Here is a 17,357-nt window from a genome sequence, read left to right on the forward strand (position 1 = left end):
AGAGAGCTTGGAGAAAAAGCAAATCATCTTCCTGGAACTCCAGATAGCAAGAGAAATTCTTGCACACATTTATTTACACCCCTAGTATGGTTATGCATAAAGGGCCTGGCCCACTATATAACCCAAATATAGATTCCTAACAAAGCCAGGAGGGTCTCCAAAAATGTAGTGGTTTGCATTCAACTAAAGGTGTATACAAAATAATTTATGGAGCTTAAAAAAATACACATGTCCAAGCCCTACTCCAAATCTACATATTCTAAAACTCCAGGGGTGGGGCAAAGGCACCTATATTCTTTGAAAGTACCTCAGATGACAGTGATGGACACCCCTGATTAAGAACCACTGTGACGGGCGCCTGGGTGGCTCAGTTGGTTGAGCGACTGCCTTCAGCTCAGGTCATGATCCTGGAGTCCCGGGATCGAGTCCCGCATCGGGCTCCCTGCTTGGCAGGGAGTCTGCTTCTCCCTCTGATCCTCCCCCCTCTCATGCTCTCTGTCTCTCATTCTCTCTCTCTCTCAAATGAATAAATAAAATCTTTAAAAAAAATAAAAATAAATAAATAAATAAATAAAGAACCACTGTGACAACAGTCCATGGAAGTCCTACGGAAAATATATGTGCAACAAATATAAACTTAAGGTATGAGGCTCAGGAAAGAAGTTACTAGGAAAGTGTAAGGTCCATATAATAAAGAAACAGACCCCCTTGGGACAAGTCAAGCACAAGAAAAGTAAGTATGCTCATATGATTCGGAAAGGGGGAAAAAACAGCCACACCTGAGAAAGCTCAATTCGATCTTCAAATGTTATAAGCTACTTTCAGAGGATAACAAAAGGGCCACAAAACTAACCACAGAATTGTAGGAAGCTGTCATAGTGAAACTAATTTTTTTAAATTCAGGTGTCCACCTGGTGCTTGATAAAGCCCAGAAAAACTGCCTTCTCTGGACAGTCCCCTGTGGAAACAACTCTCAAGTGTGCAGCAAGAAGAGCAAGTGTCAGGAGCATGTAGCTGTGGACCTCTTGAAGGCAGGCCTATCTGCTATGCCCCTCCGTGTTGATGGAAATGATCTTTATCTGGACTGTCCATTACTGTAACCACCAGCCACAAGTGGCTACTGGGCACCTGAAATGTGGCTACGTGTAGCCAAGGAACTGAATTTTTAGTTTTATCTAATTTTACTTAATTTGAGTTAAATCGCCACAACTGACTAGAGTCTACTACATTGGACAGTGTAGCTCTACGGGGTCACTGTCTCTTTTTTACCTTGTCGGGAAGTCACTTCAAAGTTTAAAACTATGACAAAGAGGTGCCATCAGAGCTGCAAGACACAGCATATACAATGCCACCTCAGTCATAAAGTCTCCCTCTGTAAATACATGAGGCAGGGTCAATGACTACGTTCATCTGTTTAGAACCAGAGCTTTACAGTTTCAAGGCACAAAAATGTCCAACAGAGATATCTAAAAAATTAAACAAAGGGCCAGATGTGTACAATACACAGATATTAGTCTGATTTCCCTAACATTTAAAAATACCTCATAAATAACATATTCCATTAAATAATACTGCCAAGAAAAATTTCTGGTTTCCATTTTGACTTAAAACTGAAAACACTTAAACCCAGAACTATCATTCTGCTCAGAAAAATACAGAAGGTGTGTTCTCTTACTTCTTCCCATCACACATGTATCTTCCAAAGAATTTCGAAGGAATCTCCCTCTATGCATTCCTAAATAAAGATCTCTAGCAATCTTTAGAGAACTTATAAAGCAGTTCAAGTGCATTATTTCACTGGATTCTCAAAATTACCACATGCAGCCAAGACAGGCATTAGCCTTGTCTCTACTACAGAAGTGGATAAGCCAGATCTCAGAGGGCACTCATTCTCCTCCCAGTCCCGTGCTGTTATACACACCACCCTGTAAGCAATCAGTGACTAGGGGAAGCCTTTCCTCACCCAAGGGGCACCTCCACAGAGAAGGCACATACGATACAGATGGAGAGGAATTCTAAAGTGGAGACTTCTTAAGCAGTGGTTTGAGAAAGAGAAATAAATGTAAGATCAATGATCAAAATATTTCATGTCAGAAGTTGTAAATCATTATAGTACCAGAACACTGTTTTCTGCTTTGCTCACAAATATATGTGCTGCCTCAAACAATTCCTCCCAAAACCAGTGTGTGTGTATAAACAGAGAAAGACCTATAGGTAAAGCGGCAAATGTTAACTAGTGGATGTAAGTGAAGGGTTTACAGGTGTTCATTGTACTCTTTCTTGCAACTTTTCTCTAAGTTTGAAATTTTTCAATATACAAAGTTTCAGAGGAAAAAAAAAATACCTGCTGTCTTTGTCTGTTCTTTCATTTATAAGAGGAATCCATCGACTTGTTACCTAAAAAGAAAATTAACAAGAGCTAAGCCACAATGAGGATCTTCTCTGAAAACTCTAAATTAAGGATCAATTTTAAAAGTGCCCCCATTGAAATTTAACTAGATATAGTGAAAAAAGTCACACATTCATACCTTATCAATAGAATGCTTATTGTTAACAGCATAAACTATGCAGATGACGTTAGCCTACAAGAGAAAATTAAGAAATTAATGGTATTTTTAAACAATACAAATGTAGGGGCGCCTGGGTGGCTCAGTCGTTAAGCGTCTGCCTTCGGCTCAGGTCATGATCACAGGGTCCTGGGATCGAGCCCCGCATCGGGCTCCCTGCTCGGCGGGAGGCCTGCTTCTCCCTCTCCCACTCCCCCTGCTTGTGTTCCCTCTCTCGCTGTGTCTCTCTCTGTCAAATAAAATCTTTAAAAAAAAAAAAAAAAAATACAAATGTAAATGGTAGCATTTAATTACCAGCTAGTTAACATATTTGGGCCAAAGGAAGAATAAAATTTGAAACCTAAAAAAAAACCCACATTTAGCATGCCTTTAAGAGGAAAAAGTTCCTAAGGACTTACTGCAAAAATACATACTCAAAGCCAGAAGTTAACAACAAAGACTTAAGACCTAAGACTCACAAAATCATCACTGTTTTCCCACAAAAAAACCCTACAGCTATTTTTTTTTAACTCACCTGTGATATCTCTTGATGAAGCTGTTCATCACTCTGTTCTGCTTCTACAAATGACAAAGTCAAAAAATGTTCATTATTTTAAACACTTTCATAAAAACTAATGGCCAAGCTAACATCTACATGGCACGCATCCAACATCCCTCATCCCTCATGTCATTTATGTAGTGTAGTGCCAGATGAGGTGGCAAAGGCAAGGGCAAGCCAGGGAAAGGAAAAAGCTGGACTACGATAAGGAAGCTGGCGGGCACTGAAAGACAAGTCTACCACAGGATAACTGCATGAAGAGCAGAAGGCATTGTGTGATAAATCTAGGCCAGCATCTGATCCAGAGTTGAGAAGGGTCAGGCCAAAGAGATCAGAAACGCAAGCGAGAAGACTAGGTGCTGCAGTCAGAAGCCCAAAGAGTCCATACACACAGGGTCAGAAGGCCAGGTGAGAATCTGGGCAATACAAGCTTAAGAGCTTGTATCTTAAAGAGAGCAGGCCCCAGAAGCAAAACCAAAGCATGATAGTGAAGAGTCCAGAATTCCCTTTCTAGCACGTATCTCTGGCTGGAATGGGTCTCAAATGGTGGATGTGCATATAACCCCACAGTGCAGGAGTTATGCATGATCATAGCTATGATGAAAAAGCATACAAATGAATGGAGTGCCTGGGTGGCACAGTCAGTTAAGCATCCAACTTTTGATTTCAGCTCAGGTCATGATCTCAGGGTCAGGAGATCGAGCCCTAAGTCGGGCTCCGCACTCAGCGAGGAGTCTGCTTGAGATTCTCTCCCTCTCCTTCTGCCCCTCTGGCTTGTGCTCTCTCTCTCTCAAATAAATAAATAAATCTTTTTTTTTAAAAAAAGCATACATATGAAGAGAAAAGCAATAACTGACATTAATTTAGATCACCTTATATTAAATATTCTCCTCCCCCAAAATGCCTGTTATTTCTGACATGCAAACTAATACTATAAGTGAGTACAATGGTATTTTAATTTATGCTAAATAACTGGCCATATTTTAAATATCTCTTCATATGTTGAGTAATCAATGGGTAATGGCTTCAATTCCAATGCTGAAAAAGAATAATTTTGTAAATGAAGCAGGTTATAAGGCTGATTGCAGCAGAAAGCGTCCAACCCCCTCAGCTTCTGGTATAGTGCTGTTTGGCAGCTGGACAAGCAAGCCGTGTATGTCATTTTTAATGTTCCATTAGTCCCATTAAAAAAGTCAAAAGGATGGGGTGCATGGGTGGCTCAAGTGTCCGACTCTTGATTTTGGCTCAGGTCATGATCTCAGGGTTGTGGGATCGAGCCCCATGTCAGGTTCTGCACTGGGCATGGAGCCTGCTTAAGATTCTCTCCCCCTGCTTCTCTGTGCCCCTCTCCCCCCCACAAAAGTAAAAAGGAACAGGTAAAAGTACATTTTTATTTGACCCAAGATATCAGAAATATTAAAATTTCAACATGTACTCAACAAGAGAATTATTGAGATTTATATTCTTTTTCTCACACCAAGTCTAATTCCACCTGTATTTTATACTTACAGCACATTTCAGCTTAGACTAGCCAGGTTTTAAGTGTTCAATAGTCGTATGTATTGGACTGCTCAGTCCTAGTATTTCACCTTTAGAATATGTAGGATACCAGCTTAGGAAAACAAAGTATTACCAATGTAGTTATGCCATGCTTACAAACAGATTTTATTTTATTTTTTTTAAAGATTTTATTTATTTGACAGAGAGAGAGAGATAGCGAGAGCAGGAACACAAGCAGGAGGAGTGGGAGAGGAAGAAGCAGGCTTCCCGCAGGGCAGGGAGCCCAATGCGGGGCTCGGTCCCAGGACCCTGGGATCATGACCTGAGCCTAAGGCAGACGCTTAATGACTGAACCACCCAGGCGCCCCTGGATTTTATTTTTTTTTTAAAGATTTTATTTATTTATTTGACAGAGAGAGACATAGTGAGAGAGGGAACACAAGCAGTGGGAGTGGGAGAAGGAAAAGCAGGCTTCCCGCGGAGCAGGGAGCCCGAAGCGCGGCTCGACCCCAGGACCCTGGGATCATGACCTGAGCCGAAGGCAGACGCTTAATGACTGAGCCACCCAGGCACCCCCAGATTTTATTTTTTAGAGCAGTTTTAAATGCACCGCAAAACTGAGTGGAAGGCACAGAGATTTCCCATATACTTCCTGCCCCCACATAGCTTCCCACATTATGAACATACCCCATCAGAGTGGAACATCTGTTACAACTGACTCCTAACGTGGGGCTCGAACTCACAACCCCAAGATCAAGAGTCACACTCTCTACCAACTGAGCCAGCCAGTCACCCCTCCCTTTTTTTTTTTTTTAAAAAGAAGTCCCAGAACAGAGCAAAATAATTTAGTGATTAAAAAGTTAAGTCCTGGGGCGCCTGGGTGGCTCAGTCGTTAAGCGTCTGCCTTCGGCTCAGGTCATGATTCCAGGTCCTGGGATCGAGCCCCGCATCGGGCTCCCTGCTCAGCGGGAAGCCTGCTTCTCCCTCTCCCACTCCCCCTGCTTGTATTCCCTCTCTCGCTGTGTCTCTCTCTGTCAAATAAATAAATAAAATCTTTAAAAAAAATAAAAATAAAAATAAAAAAAATAAAATAAAAAGTTAAGTCCTTGGGGTGCCTGGGTGGCTCAGTTGGTTAAGCATCTGCCTTCAGCTCAGGTCATGATCCCGGAGTCCTGGGATCGAGTCCCACATTGGGCTCCCAGCTCAGCGGGGAGCCTGCTTCTCCCTCTGCCTCTCCCCTCTCATGCTGTTTCTCTCTCTCTCTCACTCTCTAATAAATAAATAAATAAAATCTTAAAAAAATAAAATAAAATAAAAAATAAAAAGTTAAGTGTTAAGGCACCTGGGTGGCTCAGTGGGTTGAGCGTCTGCCTTCGGCTCAGGTCATGATCCCAGGGTCCTGGGATCGAGTCCCATATCAGGCTCCCTGCTCAGCGGGGAGCCTGTTTCTCCCTCTCCTCCCCACTCGTGTTCTCTGTCAATACCTCTGTCTCTCTCAAATAAATAAATAAAATCTTTAAAAAATAAATAAATAAAAATAAAAAGTAAGTCCTAGGGGTGCCTGGGTGGTTCAGTCAGTTAAGCATCTGCCTTTGGCTCAGGTCATGATCCCAGAGTCCTGGGATCAAGCCCCACATTGGGCTCTCTGCTCAGCGGGGAGCCTGCTTCTCCCTCTGCCTGCCACTCTCTCTCTCTCTCTCCTTCTGTCAAATAAATAAATAAAATCTTTGAAAGAAAAAAAAGTACTAGTGGGTAGAAAAGTTTTAAATTATTAAAAGCAATACAAATGTGCTTCTATTATCATATAATGTAAGCAAGCTGATGACTGTTTTAACTATTATTTGGGGGAGGGGACAAAGGCTGATAAATTAAAGAACAAATTTAGAACTCAACAAATTCTCAAATTCAGAATTCCTGAATCCCTGATAACAAAATTAATCCAGAACTTACCTCTGCAAACATGCCAAGTCAAGGAGGATAATGATTTATCTACTACTTGTCATTTACCATCACTCCTTCCTTTTCATTATTATGGAACCCAACTTAGTAAATCTGGGACAGAGAACTACAAGATGGAGGCTTTATATGGCGTGTGGGGTGGGGGTTGGCAAGGAGATATAAATGAGACAAGAATAGTAAATGATTATTTATTGCTAGAGAAAAAGGAACACTTATCCTGGAACACTTTTTAAAGCTCAGTATGTACACCTTTTTTGAGGACTATTAAATTAACCCTGCAGCTTCACCCACAAGAGGATATTCATTACCTGAGTAATCTACGATGTGTGTTGGAACTCTCTCAGGGGTGACATCTGCTGGAATGGTAATTTCTTCTGCTCGGGGAGGAACCTTCATTTGCAAAAAAATATAGAAAAGAAAAGAAAAAAAAAACCTTTGGATATTATCAATCAAACTTGTTAACAAATTTATTACACTTTTAAATGCTTATTTTTGTGCTTGAATCCACGACCCTGAGATCAAGACCTGAACTGAGATCAAGAGTTGGATGCTCAACTGACTGAGTCATCCAGGTGCCCCGATAAACACTTCTTTTAAAAAAGCATGCACATTTCTACTTGTGTGAGCACAGGACATATTAAGGACATATTAAGGATACTTCAGATGTAACGCAGCCTAAAACAATACTTAAATTAATTCGGTGTTTCAAACATTTGATTTTTAAAATGCTGTTTTCATTCCATTTTGTTGATGCTTAACACACGCTACAAATGAGGAGCTATGTTAATCCAAAGCAACTCTCAAATAAAACAATAAATTATCAAAATTAATTTCTTCTAGAAGATAACTGATTGGCTACATAAGCCTTGTATTTAATGATTCCATTTTTTAGAAAGACTCTATGATTTTTTAAGCCAATTAAAAACCTCTTATCCATACCCAAGAGGACTATGCTAAAATGACAATTCTAAACTCAGTTAAATGATCACAGAAAGCCTTTAGGTATTATACTCCAAGTGATCATATGATGATACACTTTATTTCACAAATTAAGTAATTACTTATTCCAGTATCTTATTTAAGAGGGAAAAAAAGCAAAAGAAACCATTAATGGTTATGTGGCACTTGTAATTGTTGAAAACACTACCATATAATATACCAAATTCCTGTCTGAACAATGAAATTATACACATATTCTTAACTAAACAAGAGTAAAGAAAGGGGAAATGCAAACTGTGGGGCTAATATACCAACTATGTGAAGAGAATAAATAGTGTTCATCCCGTTTGCATCAATCCCATTCCCCAAAACAAAATTCTAACTTTAAATAAGGCCTCAGCCAACAGTCCCTCATTCTGGAACACAAATATATTGCCAGTAATCATAAAACCACCTTACTTTTGGTGGTACTCTACTATTATTAAGCCTACCTCATTTGAGACACACAACAACCCTCTGAGGTAGGCAGAGGTGGTATGAATTAGTTTCTCCATTTGTAAAATGATGCAATGGATAATATTAAAGGTTCTCAAATATGTGTGTCAGAATCCTAGGGGTTCTAATGCCTCAAAGACTGGGGAGTGTCAGACGGAAGGCAGGTGGGGAGCCAGCCAGACGTTTCAAGCCCTTACTTCAACTAAAGGAATACTCACCTGTTTTATATTTTGGGGTTATGAATAACATTTTATTTTTAGGAAAGGATTAACAGCTTTGATGATCTCTAATATCCCTTCCAGCTCCCATTTTACAGATGAGACCACTAAGGCACAGAGATGACAAATGTCCTAGCCAAGATCAAAAGGAGGAAAAGCAAAGGACTTAGGTGAACTCAGATCTAGTTTGATTCTTGCTCCTGCACTACGTTTCAGGGATGTCTTGTGTAAACTAATATGAGCCCTTTTAAAGCCACAACTGTCAGAAGGAAAACACATGCCAAAAAAGTGCAGAATTTATTTCACTTTAACTCAATTTTGATAAATTTAAAAGATTTTAAATATAGACAAGACATAAAAATGTTTACCTCTTCTGGGAATTCTTCACTGACCAGAGACATAATCAGTGATGTCTTCCCAACTCTAGCTGTGAAAACAAACATCATTATTTTAATAATAAAGTGTTTAGGTTCTACATAAGCTCAAATTCAGCAACCATACAGCAGAGTCTGTTATTCATTAGCCAAAATCAGAGGCATCCAAATCACCCAGTTTTAGTACAATGCTTAAAGTATATCTCTTTTTCTGCTTAGAAAAGTTACGCATGCCCATTGTTTAAAACAAAAAAATTACCAAAATATAATATAAAAGTAAAAATCTTCCCCCAAATCCCTCTTTACCAGTTTAGTATATGTAGCCTCCCAGATTTTTTCTTTACTTATATTATTATAATAATTCACCACACAGTTTACTAGCAGAATCACAGCATTCATACTATTTTACAATCTTCCCTTATCATTTAAATTATGTACTTGGGCAGTATTCCATGTCCATACATAAAAATTTCCTGGGAGGGGTGAAGGGACAGTTATTATGTAATCTACACAGAGTTTTAATTGGGCATGATGAAAGAGTTCTAGAGAGAAAAAGTGCTGATGATTACACAACACTGTGAATGTATTTAATGCCCTTTAACCGTACTCTCAAAAATGGTTAAAATGTCGAATCATACGTCTTATATATTTTATCACAATTTTTAAAAATAGCAACAGGAAATCCATTTTATATTAATGTAAAAAACCTCTTACATTATTCTTTGACAGTTGTATAAGAATCCATCGTAAGACATGTCCTAATTTACTAATGCAGTCTCCTAACAATGAGCACTGTTCAAGTTTTCAGCTTTATAAACAATGCTGCAATGAATATTTCTACAGGATAAATTCCTAGAAGTGAACTCAAGTTAGCATGCATAATCCGTCTTTATTTTTAATAAATATTTTTAAATCACCTCTAAAAAAGAATAATTTACATCCTCACCAATAGAAGATCAGTGTGTCTGCTTTGGACATCCTTATATTCTTTCTTTTTTAGGGTATCATATGGAAAAGCTTAATAAGAGCAAAAGTAACTTTCCTGTTATATTTTCTAACCTAGTAAGATTTTTAATGCACAAACTTAAAAATCTTCATTTTCATTTGTAAATTTCATTTCTATTCCCGTCACTTTCTGATCATATACAGTCAACTGCATCAACTAAATCCTTTTGTGATTCTAAAGGAAAACAATCCACCTGCCTATTAATCTCTGCCATAATAGCAAATTGGTTTCCAAAGGTAAAGCCTAAATATGAAAGAACTGGAAAATTTTTAATTTAAATTTTTTTATTGTTATGTTAATCCCCATACATTACATCATTAGTTTTAGATATAGTGTTCCATGATACATTGTTTGTGCATAACACCCAGTGCTCCATGCAGAACGTGCCCTCCTCAATATCCATCACCAGGCTAACCCATCCTCCCAACCCCCTCCCCTCTAGAACCCTCAGTTTGTTTTTCAGAGTCCATTGTCTCTCATAGTTCTTCTCCCCCTCCGATTTCCCCCCCTTCATTCTTCCCCTCCTGCTACATTCTTCTTCTTCTTTTTTTCTTTCTTAACATATATTGCATTATTTGTTTCAGAGGTACAGATCTGAGATTCAACAGTCTTGCACAATTCACAGCGCTTACCAGAACACATACCCTCCCCAGTGTCCATCACCCAGTCACCCCATCCCTCCCACCCCACCCCCCACTCCAGCAACCCTCAGTTTGTTTCCTGAGATTAAGAATTCCTCATATCAGTGAGGTCATATGATACATGTGAACTGGAAAATTTTTAAGTGAAGAAAAGTCACATTCCTTTTTTTAAATGACTAAAAGAAAGGGTGACTAAAAACACAAGTCAAGTCTCCGGAAAAATAATGAATGGCTGGAAAAAAAGAGTACTGGTAAAACAACTTAGAGGGTGTGCTGCAAACAAGTCGGGTGTCGCTAGTGGAGGCTCAGAGTAGATGGTCCAACAGGTATCTTCTAGCTCCAATTTCTGAGAGTCTTTTCAGTTTACTTGTGTGAGAAGGCTTGGGCCTTTTTCAAGTAGCTGACTATAAGATAACACTTCTCTGAGTTCCAACCATGTCAGTGAATCCAGAGCCCATCATCACAGAACTGCTAGAATCCAGTTATCAATGTCAGCTTATCCAGCCCCCCCCCCCGCAAAAATTTTCAGATGAAGTACCTGGGACCCAGAAACAGCGATTTCTCAAGGTCTCACTAAAAAATGAGTTGCAGACTTAAGAGAATAACCCATCTTCTGATGGCTAAGCCAGTGTTCTATTTCCTATGACATACTTTAAAAAAAATACTAAGATGTGGGGCGCCTGGGTGGCTCAGTCTGTTAGGTGTCAGCCTCTGGCTCAGGTCATGATCCCAGGGTCCTGGGATCGATCCCGAATTGGGCTCCCTGTTTAGCGGGCAGCCTACTTCTTCTCCCTCTCCCTCCGCCTGCCGCTCCCTCTGCTTGTGCTCTCTCCCTCTCTCTCTCACTCACCCTCTCTCTCAAATAAATAAAATCTTATAAAAAGTAAAATAAAAAATATTAAGACAATAATACAGAGAATGAATGATAGCCCCTAAAGTCAGCAAGCAGTACATACATAAATACTATATAAATTAATTAAAATATTCACTGATTCACTGGTGACCAATCCAGCAGCTCTAGTTCCACTTTTTTTTAAACTTATTTTGAGAAAGTATCAGACTTACAGAAACATTGCAAAAATAGTACAAAGGAGTCATATCTATTCTTTAACCAAATCCCTCAAATGTTAACATTATACCACACTTGCATTATCATTCCTTTCCTCTCCCTCTCCCTACTCTCTGTATTTTTAAACCATGATGGCCCTTTATGTAACCCTAAGCACCTTAGTATGAATTTCCTAACAAGATCATTCTCTTCCATAACCACGGTGTACTGTCAAGATCAGGATATTAACACTAACACAGTGCTGTTATCTACTCTGTCAACCTTATTTCACCATTCGTCCCATTACCATCTTTTATAGAAAAGAAAAATCTTTTTCTTCCCCCAGGATCAAATGTTGCATTTGGCGGTCATGTCTCCTTAGTCTTTAGTCTGGAAGAGTTCCTCAATCCTTTTTATCTTTCATGGCCTCAGCATTGAAAAAAACAAGTCATTTAATTTGTAGACTATCCCTCAAATTGGTTTGTATGATGTTACCTCGTGATTAATTTCAGGTTTTGCATTCTGGGCAGGAATGCTGCAGAAATGATACTGTATCCCTCACAGGGCATCACAGAAGGGAGAGGATGTTAATTTGTCACATTACTGGTGATGTTAACTATCATCACTTGGAGGAGGTGGTGTCTGCAGGTTATTATCATTCCCTTTGTAATTGATAAGTATCAATTGTGAGAAGATACATTGAGACTATGCAAACATTCTGTTTCTCATCAAACTTTTACCTATTGGTTTTAGCAGCCATTCATGATTCTTGTGTTGTGTTGCTATAGTGGTTGCTACATGGTGATGTTTCTATTTCTAGCAATCCTTCTCCATTACTCTGTATTCTACTTTAAGGAAAAACTCCCTTCTGATTCATATCAGCATGGTCTCATGGATTCCTACAATATTCTACGTGTTATAATCCACTACTGTCATTATTTGGAGGTTCAAATAGTTCCATTTTACTTCGAAAAATGACATTTATGCAGGTATAAATCAGGATTACTATATGACCTCATTTTACAAATAAATATGTATTCACACTGGAAAAAAAAAAAAAAAAACCCAGAAGGATCTATACACCAACAGCAGTCATCTCTGAAGTAAATGTAATTGTAACTGTGTTTTTGTACTTTTGCATATTTTCCCAATTTTCTACAACAAATATAAACAATTTTTGCTACTAGAAAATGTTAACAAGTACTACTTTATTTTTTTTTTTAAAGATTTATTTATTTATTTGACAGAGAGACAGAGAGCACAAGTAGGCAGAACGGCAGGCAGAGGGAGAGGGAGAAGCAGGCTCTCCACTGAGCAGGGAGCCCGACACGGGGCTCGACCCCAAGACCCCGGGATCATGACCTGAGCCGAAGGCAGCCGCTTAACCAACTGAGCCACCCAGGTGTCCCAACAAGTACTACTTTAAAAGTCACCATTTGGTAGTGGAAATTGGCATGTTCTAAATTTATAGATGGCAGGTGCGCCCGGGTGGCTCAGTCAGTTAAGTGTCCAACTCTTGATCTCAGCTCAGGTCTTGATCTCAGGGTTGTGAGTTCAAGCCCCACACGGGGCTCCAAGATGGGCATGGAGCCTACTCAAAAAAAAAATTTTACAGATGGCAACTAAAATTTACCTAAAGATTGGCATGTTAAATGCATTCTTTCATCCCTTCAACAAATATTTCTTGAGCACTTCTATATACCAGCCACTATGCCAGGTGCTGGGGATACCCCTGATCATGGCACTAGGTCTTCCCTCTTTTCACATTCATGGAGATTATATTCCAACAGATTTATGAGATTTTCACTAATAAAGAACATTCTTTCTACACATCAGGACAAAAAGCAGAAACTCAAAAACTGCCCATCCTTGATTTACCCTTCCTCTGTACTGAGTGTTCAAGCTCTATCAAATTTTCCTTTGAAATTTTTAATATTAATTCCTTCCTCTCTGTTCCCACCTTTTTGTAATTACGGTACTTTTACTGAAACACTTCCCATTCCCAACTTTCTACCCCCTCCAACCTCTCCTCTTATTAAAATCCATCAGCAATACAAATGCCAACACCTCTCTCTTAGACATCTTTTCATTTTCTAACTCATCTGATCAAAAGCCTTGACTCTCAATTACCTACCACATCAAGGTGAAGCATTCTGCTGGCCTTTGAAAATCATGCATAATTGAATCCCACCTCATCTATTTCATCTCATTTCCCACTATTGCCACATACTCGATTTGCTCAAATAAGGCCATTCTGCTCTGCGTAAGCACAAACAGGCTATGATGGATCTTGCCTCCTCACATGGTTTATTCATCTAAAACAGCATTCCTTCTCACTCCTCTGCTTTTCCAAATGTTAACCATCTCTCAAGGACAGCGCAAATTCTACCTCATCCCTAAAGACATCCCAGGGCTACTGCAGCCTCGCTTTCCTTCTTTGAACTCCTTATGTGCCACATAACTTACATCAAACTGTTATGAATATAAGGTGCATACTTAACATGTATGTGTCTACATTAACATAATAATCAAATATTTGATAATGAATTGAATTTTCTAATTTTATATGAATGGGAGAAAGACTTCTAGCACATCAGCCAGACTGAATTATTTGACTTGCTTTCACCTTGCCCAAGCACAATACCATTGCTTTTGTTTCAGCCCTGCCATTTAGGAAATTAAGTTCCACCTCATGGAGCTTCTGGAACTATCCCATTCAAAGTTTTTCTTACCAGCAACTGAAGAGCTATGAACAGTAGGGTAACTTCTGAGGGGAAAAATAAATTCCAAAATTACTGTTCAGTTTGTCTTTAGTAGAAAATAATTAATGTTGAAATTTCCAATAATATTAAAGGAGGATGTGATATAATAAAGAATCCATCTGGACTTCATCCCCACCCAGTTCCTGACGCAGAGCTTCAAAATCCCTTAGAAGTTCCTGTGTGATAGGAGTGTCATTTGTTAAAGTCCGTTTCAACATACTTGAGTTTATCCTGATAAGATGACCCATCAGGAAGAAGGGAGGGCCTAGACAGCTTCAGGATGGGGACTGGTTACCAACCATGTGATTAATGGGTTGGAACCTTCAGCCCCACCCCAAAACCTAGCAGCTGGCAGGGGGGGAGGCCAGGAGCCCACAGATTGAGTTCAATCACATGGTCAATGATTTAATCAATCATGCCTACATAATGAAGCCGCATATAAAAACTCTGGACATCAAAGCTCAGGGGAGATTCCCAGTTGGTGAACCTGATGATGAACCAGGAAGGTGGCACACTCTGACTCCAAGGGGATAGATGCTCCCGGGCTCAGGGCCCTTCAAGACCTTGCCCTATGTACCTCTTAATCTGGCTGTTCATTTGTGTAACCGGAAGTACAGCACTTTCCTGAGTTCTGTGAGTTGTTCTAGTGAATTATCAAACCTAAGGGGGTTGTAGGAAGCCCCAAACTTGAAGTCAGCCAGGAGGAAGTGTGGGTAGTCTGGGGACCCCACTTGCAGTTGGTGTCTAAAGTAAGGGTAATCTTGTTGGGTACGTTGCACTTTAACTTGTAGGATCTGATGCTAACGCAGGGTGGTTAGTGTCAAAATTGAATTGAATTGTAGAACACTCAGAAAACTGCCAGAATGAAGAGGGCACGACAGTTTTGTTTTTATAAAAAGTAGTGATGGCTCAAAAAACTGAGAAACACTGTAACAGACCTTCTATCCAAGAGTACGAGTTCCACTCTGGCATATTTGCCCATGTCTGGACCAAACTAGGGGAAAAAACACGGGAAGATCATACAGAGTATTAACTTAATGCTTTTACATGACCCATCTTCCTTGTGCAGACTCCTACTATTAATTAATTTGCTAAGTATTTACCTGATTGTCTTCCAAGTACAAAGTTTAAACTTACATTCTCTGTGGGGATAACATGGAAAATGTATTACACAAGATAGACAAAATTGCTATGAAGAGGTTCAGATCAAGTGCTACGCTCAATCACTCCTGAGAAAAGGGAAAGGGGGCAGGTAAGGGTGGGAAGGGAAAGGGATATTTTCTGCTCTAAACATAGCAGAAAATCAAAAAGCTCATAAAAGAAGCTTATAGTTTGGTCTCAAGGAGGAAAAACTGAGTAATCAGTTAAGACATGTGTGTTCTTAAAACAGTACTGTGCGTAACACCTAGGCAAACATCCAGCATATCACCAGTGATCTCCTAAAGGACTTCCTAGACCTTCTTGATGAAAACTTTACTTTTCCTACCAGCTACTGAGTATCTCTGGAAAGACTAAGGAACAAGAATTTCATTATCACCCACGGGAAATTCCACAAGGGCAGAGAATGTGTCTTTCTTGCTCACTATTGAATCTTAGGTCCTAGCAAATGCTCTTAGTAAATGCAGCTTATGGCTTAGTGGTTAAGAGCACAGATTTGAAATTTAGGGAAGTGGTTGGTTACTTTTGAGAGAAAGAGAAGGAAATGCAAGGGGCTTTAACTGATTAGTAATGTTTTCTTTATCAAGCTAGGTGATGGGTATTTGTTATATTATTCTTTATACCTTTGATATAAATATTTCACACACACACAAAAAGGGAAAAAAATAATACAGGCTTTGGAATCAGCCAAGACTGGACAGAAATCTTAGTCCCAGGGCTTACTAGCTGTGTTTCCTCAGGCAAGTCATCTAGCCTCAGTTTATTCATCTATATAATGCTGAACAGCTGCAGCTGAATTGGTAAGAGGATTAATTAAGATGACAGATACGTAATGCTCAGCACAATACCTGGCAAACATTAAATACACAAATGGTAGTTGTCATGATGATGATGATGACAGTTTAAATTAAAGGAGTTAAGTGAGCACTAGAATGGGCCAGAAAATTTGGATTTGGGAATCAGCTTTCTAATTAGCAGTATAACCTTGAGTTGTCACTGACTCTCTCTGGGCCTCAATTTTCTCATCAGTTAAAAAAAAAAAAAGGACTAGATGCTATCAATGTTTATACTCTGTTTATTAAAAAAAGGACTAGGTGCTATCAATGATTAATCTACACTATCATGTAGCACACCTTAGAAGAGTGGCCTGTAACAGATGAAAAAGTGCACATTACATGTACCTTATAGTAATGTACCTCAGGGTATCCTAGCAATGGCAGACAGATCCCCAAACTGTATCTGTTATCTATTTTAATTGTGTATAGGAAAGCGATTTGTCAGGAACCTTCATCTATCTATAAGAACAAAGTGCCACTCACCAAGGCAATATGGGGTCCAGAAATTTCTAGAACTTGCTGACTTATAATCAGCATTTCATAACTTTTTTCCTTAAATAACTCCTTTCATCATGGCCTTGTTTAGGGTCCCAGAAATCCCAAACCTTCAGCTAGCTCAAGGTAGTATTCATCTCAAAATCCATAGTAGTCCATTCTAATTCCACATGATATGCACAATGGAGGCAAAATAGTTATCTTAAAATGAACCAAGCCACTGCCTTCTTATTTCAGCATCAGAAAACCTAGAGCTTGGACCTCCTGCCTATTTTTTACTCTTGGCAACTGAGGCTACTGCAGAGTAAGAAGAATGCATTTGGGAAAGAGCCCTAACAAAGTTCCTTGCAAAGAGTGATGTCTGATTGAAGACAACACACAGCAGAGCTGCCTGTGGGTCACCTGACAGGAGGATGCCTCTGCTGTGAAGTCCAATCAAGTCCACCAGGCCCTGTACTATACGTTATTTTAGTAAGTAATAAAACTCCCAGGTACTTAAAACAACAAACCTTTCAGGAGATCCAGTGCTTGTACAATTCCTGTGGCCTTTGAACTTCTGGGTCTTTCTTACCCAAGTAGAGAGGTCTTTTTCCCTAGTGTCTCCAAAATCCCACAACTACCGCCAGCACAGATGTTCCCAGAAACTGTTAGATTTCTTTTTTTTTTTAAAGATTTATTTATTTGACAGAGAATGACACAGTGAGAGAGGGAACGCAAGCAGGGGGAGTGGGAGAGGGAGAAGCAGGCTTCCCGCGGAGCAAGGAGCCCAATGCGGGGCTCGATCCCAGGACCCTGGGATCATGACCTGAGCCGAAGGCAGA

The 17,357-nt window shown here is 39.5% G+C and overlaps 1 protein-coding gene across 7 annotated transcripts in view; it reads right to left on the reverse strand.

Annotated features, from left to right (window-relative positions):
- The window catches only part of RHOT1 (ras homolog family member T1), a 61,266-nt gene that overhangs the window by 35,345 nt on the left and 8,564 nt on the right, over nt 1-17,357 (reverse strand). For 5 of the 7 annotated variants that reach the window (XM_032428464.1, XM_032428460.1, XM_032428466.1 and 2 more), the window contains exons 2-6: nt 8,585-8,643; nt 6,873-6,954; nt 3,082-3,125; nt 2,529-2,582; nt 2,345-2,397 (exon numbers count right to left, since the gene is read on the reverse strand). In XM_032428464.1, coding sequence (XP_032284355.1) covers nt 2,345-2,397; nt 2,529-2,582; nt 3,082-3,125; nt 6,873-6,954; nt 8,585-8,643 — 292 coding nt within the window. Of the gene's footprint in view, nt 1-2,344; nt 2,398-2,528; nt 2,583-3,081; nt 3,126-6,872; nt 6,955-8,584; nt 8,644-14,985; nt 17,204-17,357 lie in introns of those variants that run through there. The other 2 variants (XM_032428465.1, XM_032428461.1) reach the window with 1 other exon arrangement.

The sequence above is a fragment of the Phoca vitulina genome, unplaced genomic scaffold (assembly GCF_004348235.1).
Source record: "Phoca vitulina isolate PV1807 unplaced genomic scaffold, GSC_HSeal_1.0 scaffold40, whole genome shotgun sequence".
NCBI lineage: Eukaryota > Metazoa > Chordata > Mammalia > Carnivora > Phocidae > Phoca > Phoca vitulina.